This window comes from Pteropus alecto, unplaced genomic scaffold (assembly GCF_000325575.1).
Source record: "Pteropus alecto unplaced genomic scaffold, ASM32557v1 scaffold109, whole genome shotgun sequence".
Classification (NCBI taxonomy): domain Eukaryota; kingdom Metazoa; phylum Chordata; class Mammalia; order Chiroptera; family Pteropodidae; genus Pteropus; species Pteropus alecto.
This window is the reverse complement of record NW_006494608.1, coordinates 5287092-5295744: the sequence shown is the minus strand read 5'-3', so window position 1 is coordinate 5295744 and position 8653 is coordinate 5287092. Positions and strand designations below refer to the sequence as shown.

The 8653-nt window shown below is 38.7% G+C and overlaps 1 protein-coding gene across 1 annotated transcript in view; it reads right to left on the bottom strand.

Moving 5' to 3' along the window:
* HECW1 (HECT, C2 and WW domain containing E3 ubiquitin protein ligase 1) overlaps positions 1-8653 on the bottom strand; it is a 486667-nt gene that overhangs the window by 280580 nt on the left and 197434 nt on the right. Inside the window, exon 3 of the mRNA XM_006925348.2 lies at positions 6686-6793. Coding sequence (XP_006925410.2) covers positions 6686-6793 — 108 coding nt within the window. The remainder of the gene's footprint in view (positions 1-6685; positions 6794-8653) is intronic.

Here is an 8653-nt window from a genome sequence, read left to right as displayed (position 1 = left end):
ATAAGACTGCCAATTTCTGGTTTGTTCCTGGACAACTATGAGAAAGCAGTGATCATTACCATGATAACAACATCACATGACACAAGGGTGAGTGGAGAAAAAAGGTACCTTTGTTAGAAACTCTTTCAGCTGTAATCAGTGGTTGTTCCAGGTCACTACTCTATTTTTCTACTGATGGGTGCTTGAATGAACAGGGAGCTACACATAGCAAATTTCTGCTAAAGGTCAAGACAGAAATGCCTTGCCTGCAGAATCATTGCCTCTTGTCCTTGTTTCTGGGCAAGGAAGCCCCAGTTTTGAAGGACTTCTGATAAGAGCACACAATCTGCAAGGACTATGGAAACTCCTTCTGAAGGCTTGAAAGTGGCCCACTGAGCCTGATTCCACATTCCAAAAAATAGTCATTGAGTTATTATAATGATACAATGTAAGATTTTGTCAGAATGGGTAAAGCTAAAATTTTACTAGTTCTTATTTTCATGAGTGTTAAAATTTGCATGTTTACAGTTATCATTACAGTAGCAATTACTACTCTGGTCAAATAGCCTGGTGTCTACTAGGAAAAAATTATGCCAGAGAATAAGAACTTACTCAGGCTTTATTTTATTTTGTTTTTCACTGTGCATGTAACTCCTTGGAAAGTGCAGAAAATATTTGTTTTAAATGCTCCTTCCTAATTTTGTGGAACTTTCAAAATTTGACTTAGAACTTTAAAAAATTCTTATAAATCAATGGCAATTACCTAATTCTAAATTGAATCATAACCCCAGAGAAATGTGATATTAGAACATTATAGATTCCTCATAATTAGTGATGTATCTCCATTCTCATAGAAATAATAAAAGGAAAAGAAAAATGGAAAATAAAAATAAAAATCTTATTTATTTTATTATTTTAATTTAACTTCCCAGGTAGAAAGAATGACCTCAACATTTAAAATCTGGCCAATGTTCAAAGTTTACAAAATTATTTTTAATTTTAAGAAGGTATAATTTACTAATTAATTTATTAAATATATTTTTAGTTTCAATTACAGTTGACATACAATATATTAGTTTCAAGTTATAACATATAGATTAGACATTTATATATACATCATATATAGCTATTTCAATATTATTCATTATATTCCATTACATCCCCATGACTATTTTGTAACTACCAATTTGTCCTTTTTAATACTTTCTTTATTTCATCCATCCTCCCAATCCTCCTTCTATCTGGCAATCATCAAAAAGTTCTCTGTCTATGAGTTTGTTTCTGTTTTGTATGTTCATTAATTTTATTCTTTAGATTCCACATATAAGTAAAATCATATGGTATTTGTCTTTGTTTGACTTACTGCTCTCAGCACAATACCCTCTAGGTCCATCCATGTTGTTGCAGATGACAAGATTTCATTTTGTTTAATGGCTGAGTAATGTTCCATTGTATATATATACCACCTCTTCTTTATCCATTCTTGTATTGATGGACACCCAGGTTGTCTCCATACCTTGGCTATTGTAAATAAAGCTGCAATGAACATGCGTATGCTAATGTCCCTTCGGAGTCATGTTTTGAGTTTCTTTGGATAAACACCAAGAAGTGAGATTACTGGGTCCTTCCGTGACACTTCTCGTTATAGCCTCTGTTAAAGTTTTATTTGTCTGATATAAGTAGTGCTATACCAGATTTTTTTTCATTCTATTTTTATGAAATATCTTTCTCCATCCCTTTACTTTCAGTCTGTGTGTGTCTTTCAATCTAAGTGGGTCTTTTATAAAGCATATGTAAGGCTATTGTTTTCTTATTCGTTCAGCCACCGTATGTCTTTTGATTGGAGCATTTAATTAATTTATATTTAAAGTAATTATTGATAGATATGTGGTTATTAATATTTTATTATCTATATTTTATTCTTCCTCTCCTCTTCTCCTCCCCCTCATCTTCACTCCTTCTTCTTATTCTTCTTCCTCAAGAAGTCCCTTTAACATTTCTTATATTGTTAATTTGCTGGTGATAAACTCCTTTAGCTTTTTCTTGTCTGAGAAGCTCTTTTTCTGTCCTTTGATTCTAAATGATAGCCTTGCTGGGTTCTTTTTTTTCAACAGTTTGAATATTTCATCTAGGTTCTTTTTTTTCATCAGTTTGAATATTTCATGCGAATTCATTCTGATCTGCAAAGTTTCTGTTGAGAAATCAGCTGACAGTCTTATTGGATCTCTCTTTTAATTAACTAACTGCTTTTTTCTTTCAGCTTTTAAAATTCTCTTTGTCTTTAAACTTTGGCATTTTAATTATAATGTGTCTTGGTGTGGGCCTCTTTGGGGTCATCTTTTATGTTTCCTATCTCTTTGTTAATGATCTTCCTGAGATCATTGAGCATCCTGATAACCAGTGTTTTGAACTCTGTATTTGGTAGATTTCTTGTCTCCATTTTGTTTAGCTTTTTCTGGATCTCTGTTCTGTTTTTCTTTTGGGACATTTTTCCTTGTCTCATCATTTTGGCTGCCGCCCCCCTAGTCCCCCACCTTGTGTATTAGGTAGAGCTGCTATGTCTCATGGTCTTAGGAGAGTGGTCTTATACAGTAGGTGTTCTGTGGGGCCCAGTGGTACAGTCTCTCTGATAATCTGAGTCAGACGCTCCAGATATGTCACTTGTGGGGGTTTTGTGTGCCCTTCCGTTGTTGTAGAGCCTTGGTTGCTGTTTGCACATCAATAGGAGGGACTGACTCTCAGGCTGATTGGTTGTGAGGATTGGCCCCGACACAATAGAGGAGCTGACTGTATAGAGCAGGGACTCCCTTGGGTGTGTCATTTAAGGAAGTGATTGGGTGATGCTCTGGTGTGATCTGAAGCTGCCACTTAGTGTGTTGGTTCTGGGGTCTCTTGAGAGGGGCTCTGGTCCTGGCCAAGGTCAGTCACTGCCTGTGTCCCATGAGGGACCACTTGGTATGAGCTACAAGATGATCTGTAGAGGGTTGTCACTTGTGCTGGGATTGGAGGTGCCTGGGGGAGAATAAACTGTGAACCAAGGCCAGCTCCCACCAGTGCCGGGCTTGGTGCTGCTTAGCAAGAGATATGGAGCATGCTAAGGACAGATTCTGCATATTTGAGGTTTGTGAGCCTTTGAGAGATTTTAGGAAAGTTTGCAGCATGAACTAAGATAGGCCATTTGTATGGAAAAGTTTCTGGAAGTGGCTTGGGTGGGCCCAGAAGTCGGGGAGGGGTCTCAGAGAATCACTAGGGCAGGGCAAACAATGTTAACGAGGTTGATGGAGACTTAAACAGGTCTTGCGCTTGTGTCTGAACACTGGGTATGGGGAGAGCTCAACAAAAGAAAAAATGGCTTCTGCCAGCATTCTGTCTGGAGAAAGCTGCCTCTCTAGTCCTCATCCTGAAGCCAGACAATTCACTTCTTCCCTATATGTCCCTAGTGCCTTTCTAGCTGTTGCTCCAGTGCCGAATCTCAGACAAGTGAGTCTGTCAACAAGTAAGTCCATGTGTAGGCCCTTTAAGAGGAACTCCTGGCATTTCAGCAGCCCTGTGTTTCAATTAGTCACAATCTCCACTGGTTTTCACAGCCAGAAGTTATAAAGAATTCTCTTCCCAGCCGTGAAATCTTAGGCTGGGGAGCCTGGTATGGGGCTGGGAACTCTTGTTCCTCAGGAGAAACCTCTGCAGCTGAGATATTCCTCAAGGTTTTTAACCACCAGCTTGTTCTGCATCTGCCCCTTCTTCCAGTCTCAACTTGGCTTCTTCTGTATATCCTTAGTTGTAGGACTTTGTTCAGCTAGACTTTAGGTGATTTTTAATGTTGGATTTGTTTGTTTGTTTGTTTTTCTAGTTTAGCTGTAACTCTGATGCGGTTGTGAAAAGAGGAAGGGTCAGTGTTAACCTACTCTGGAAGCCAATTTACCAATTAGATTAACATGTTTATCACTACGTAAAGACTGCAAGAATCTTATTTCTGAGTCATCAACAAAGCTTCGGTAAACTTCTGCTTAATGGCCTGGATTCTGTATTTTTATTATAGCAAGAGGACCTTTGATGTTTTGACATGTTAACGAAGAGTAGCCATATTGTAACATTTTGTACATTCAATCATTTCCTATTTTCTAATTTGGTACTTTTTTAATCGTACATTTTTGAAATGCAAGTTATTTCACATTAAAAAATATAAATTCATATAATATGTTCTATACTGTTTAATACATTCCAACTACTAAAGCTATAATTTATTTTAGCACTTTAGTTTGATTTATATATATGTCCTAAGTTAATATTCTAATTATTTACAAACTCAAGCTTTTTGTTGATAAATTTTTATTTTTTGAAAAATTATATTTGAACAGAATAATACATTCTTAGTATATTAATCTTTCATTTGATATATTTGCAAATGTAAACATCCACCTTTTCAATTTCACTTTTATCCATTTTTCCAAAGCACTGAGATATTGCTAATCCAATAGGTATATTCTGGAGTGGGATTTTCTCAAGTCTGAACCAGAACATTTTTTAAAATGTCATTTTTCTAAGGTGCTGAACTTTTAGTTGTTTTGAATATGATTTGGCAAACCATTTACTATAGGACATTGCTACTTAACCAGGTTTGAATGCACTCACTCAATTATGACAATATTTTATATATTTTACATAGGTGATTTTATATGATAATGATACCTCTAATGATACTTAAGGTTTGTCTTCATACTGCTGATGAAGACAATTATATTAAAGAATTTTTTATTTGAGATGAATATACAGGAAATGCTCTATATGTCACGGGAATCTTAAAAAAAATTGCCTTGATCAGAATGGCACTATTGCTAAATTAGTTTATACACAATTTACACATTGGCACATGCAGAATGAAGACATCATCATGAGATTTTATATTGTCCTTAATACCTATTTCATGACTCTAAAAAGATAAAACTTGCAAGTTGTGTTCAGGTATGTACCTTTGGAGCTGATACTGTATTCTGATGCTAAATTGTGTTTCTCAATTAGTTAGAACCCAAAAGAAGAAAACAGGTATGGAGGAAGGAAGAACTCTCCCACAAAAATTTCAATGTGATTGGGACATACAATCAATTATTATGCCTAATATTCATTGCTAATGAAGTTCTAACTTTTTTTTTGGTTCTTACTGGCATTTGGGAAGTCCTATTAGATACCACTAGCTGAGGCCTATTTTTATACCCAAATCAAGCCCACTCATGTTTTTTATGATCAATGATGCTATTTGTGAGATAAGGGAAGATACTGGCATGACTTGAGCAAAAGAGGGCATGGTAGTGTTGAAGGATAAGGGTGAGTTTTCTTGAGGCTTGACACCTAGACAGAGAGGTTTTAACTGATGTAGTAAGAAAGCAGAGCCACGAGGTTTTGGGGCAGATAGTAGCAGAATTGGGTTTAAGGCATTTTGTCTGGTATCACTGCAGCATGGATTAGAGGGGAGAAAATCTAGACTCAGGGAGAAAAGTATTAAGGAAAAGGAAATCTTTTGTTGGAAATTTTGTTATGCTTATCTCAAAGTCAAGGGCCAGCAACAACATCCCATAAAATTGTGTCCCCTCTAACAGTATCAAATTTTCTGACTGTCTACCCCTTCTGCATGTGCCAATGCAAAAAAGGGGCATTTCTAGGAGCAGAGACACCATAAGCTTATAAAGGGCAAGCACTAGGCCTTTTATCTTCAAAAAGCTCTAGTCTTTGGAACATAATAGGTCTTAAAAATGTTTATTGAATGAATAAATGAAAATAAGAGTAAATATAAATGGAATCGAAGCATGCTAGAGGTTGTAGTTGTTCTTAAACCACAAGTCAAATGATAGTAGACAACTTAGGTTCCTGGCCATGTATCACTTCCTCTGAGAATCGAGAAGTTAACACAATAAACTATTCGATTTATTTTAAAAGTGTTATATTGAAAGAATACCAGCTATAAATCAGAAAATGCATGAAGGGATTTGTGCATTTAGCATTCTCATTACCTAGTGAGGGGGAAGGAGTTATAGACTAAAGGTAATCTGTGCATTCCTTGAGCTGGCAAACATGAGGCCCATGGAGATAGTCTCTCATGCAATGGAAAATGCACCAGTATGAGCACCTATGAAAAACATCTTCCTATAACTGTGAAAATGATTTATTCTCAAAGACAGCAGAAGTTTTAGAAAATATTTCAATAAAATATATGTTCATACATCCAGGAATGTTAGTAGATCAAGAATCAAAGAGGAATTGTAACCAGAGCACAGATCAGGGCAAAGTGAAGAATATCCCCAACATGGGGCCATGAGCAAGGAGCCATGAAGGACTGGGTCAAGCAAAGCCAAAACCAGACAACAGGAAACAAAAGGGGCAACTATCACAAAGTTTGAGAGTGCCTGGAGGAGCCATTGAGTGAAAGTTAAGGAATGTGAGCCAAAATGTCCTGAGTCCAGAAGCTGATGAATGAACATGAACAAAACTTTCTCTTGCAAGTAGGATCTTTCTGGTCTGTTTTGGATGGCTGAAACAGTAGTGAAACTGCTGTACACTACTCACTATTTTTAAGCATCTCATCAAGTCTACATCTCTCTTTTACATGGCACATTTTTAAGTGGAGAAAATACAACAGTATGAAGAACAAAGCAGAATTCAACTTTGTTCTGAATTCTGCTTTGTTCTGAGCAACAGTGGGAAAAGTACTCACGTTCCATAAAGTAAGAGCTGGCATCAATCTTCCAGATGATCTGGCCCCGATGAGAACCATTAATTCCACGGTTCTTATAGTCCAGAAAGTTTTCCGATAAGACCTCATCTATATTTCCAGGAAAGAAAAAAAGTAGAATAGAAAAACATATCAGCCAATAGTATATTTAACGGAAAGAAAGAGCAAAGGATATTAATGTTATCTCCAGCTCAACAAAGGGAAAAGTATCTGGAGTCAGAGATTCAGAGAGCTAGAAGTAACCAGGTACTCTCTGGACCAACCCCTTTTAAATGCAGGAATTTCTTTCCCACTTAGCAACACTCTTGGCAAGTGCTTAACCAGCTGGTTCTTTAATGCTTACAGAAATAAAGATACAATTGCTTTTATGGCAGTTTATTTCACTTTGAATACATGTGTGAAATCTCAATGTGAAAATCTTCCTCTTAAAGCTTTTAGTAACTGGTCCATATTTGGGTTTGAAAATGAGGTATAAAGACAACATCCAACCACACTTTCCATTTGGGGTCCAGGTCTCATGGGTCCCAGTCTATATTATCTCTTCTCCAGCCTGAAACCCATCATCATCCAACACATGGGACTCATTCATAAATTTATTCATCTATACTTCAAGTACTCATTCATTCATTTGTTCATTCAGCAGATACTTATCAAGATTCAATGATCTGCCAGGATGAGAAAGATACAGGAGCCACGATGTTGGGTAAAACTAATAAAATCCTTTCTGAGGATCTGGGAAGATGGCAGACTAGGTAAAAGCAGAGTTCGTCTCCTCCCAGAACCACATTGAAATTTCAACCAAGTTATAAAATAATCAAGGTAGAGAATCACCTGAAGTCCAGCTGATCATAACTCCTACGTCTGATAATATAAAGGGGCCACACCGAAGCTGGTAGGAGGGGCAAAGTCCCAAATCAGGTTGGACCTGCACCTGCGGGTGGTGGAGGATTACCGGAAGGGATAGCAAGGCTGCAGAGGCTCTCCTGAAGGAGAGAGGGGTCCTGGTCTTATCTGGGGGCTCCTCAGCCCAGGGAAAAGTTAATTCCAATAACTCTGACTGTAGAAACTAGAGGGGATTCCGGCCGTCTGGGTGAGATGGAAGGCGACTGAGCTCCTAGACATTCTTTTAAAGGACCCACGCAAAGGTTTTCTGATCTGCGGACACTCACCCGGGATATCGGCGGTGGGTCTGAGGCTTGCACAGGATTCATTCCGAAAAAGTCTCCATTACCTAGAGTCAGAAAGAGGGCTGGAAAGGCAGCCACCATTGTGCCTTAGTCAGCCCTCCTACAGACCACGCCAGCTTGATTGTGCAGACCCCTCCCACAGAGCCCTTAGGAGATGCTAGTCTGAGACTGCGGGGGGGCGGGGGGGGGCAGTTGTTTATGGTTGGCTGCCAAGCCCTGAGCTGAGTGATTCAGAGTGAAGTATTCACAGCAGGGCAGCCATTGTTGTGAGCAGTATTTCTATCCCAGCAACAGCGGCCATCGCTGTGAGCCCCATTTCAGAGATAAGTTCAGGCAGATCGCTGCTGCCAACATGAACTTGGGCACGGGGACCTGTGGGCCAGTCCCAGACAGCATGTTGGTCTTGCTGTGATCTGGGTCATCTGCAGAAACTTACAATAGTTACCAAATTTCCAGCAAAACAGAGGCTGTTTTGATCTGATAGCCACTGTTGCTCTGAGACCCCGCCCCACCCAACCTGCAGACTGCCTGGGGCAGGTATTATTGGCTTGCTGCCTAACTCAGCTCCCAGTGATTCAGAAACAAGTGTTCACAGCAGGGTGGCCATTGTTGTGAGTGTTCTTTCCTATGGCAGCAAAGGCAGCCAGCCCGGTAAGTTACATTTCAATTCCCACTGGGCGACTAGTGCTATAAGCCGCATTTCAACAGAAAACATGGCAGAGTGAGAGACCTCCCCAGATCTCTCCCCTTGCAACACCAATCA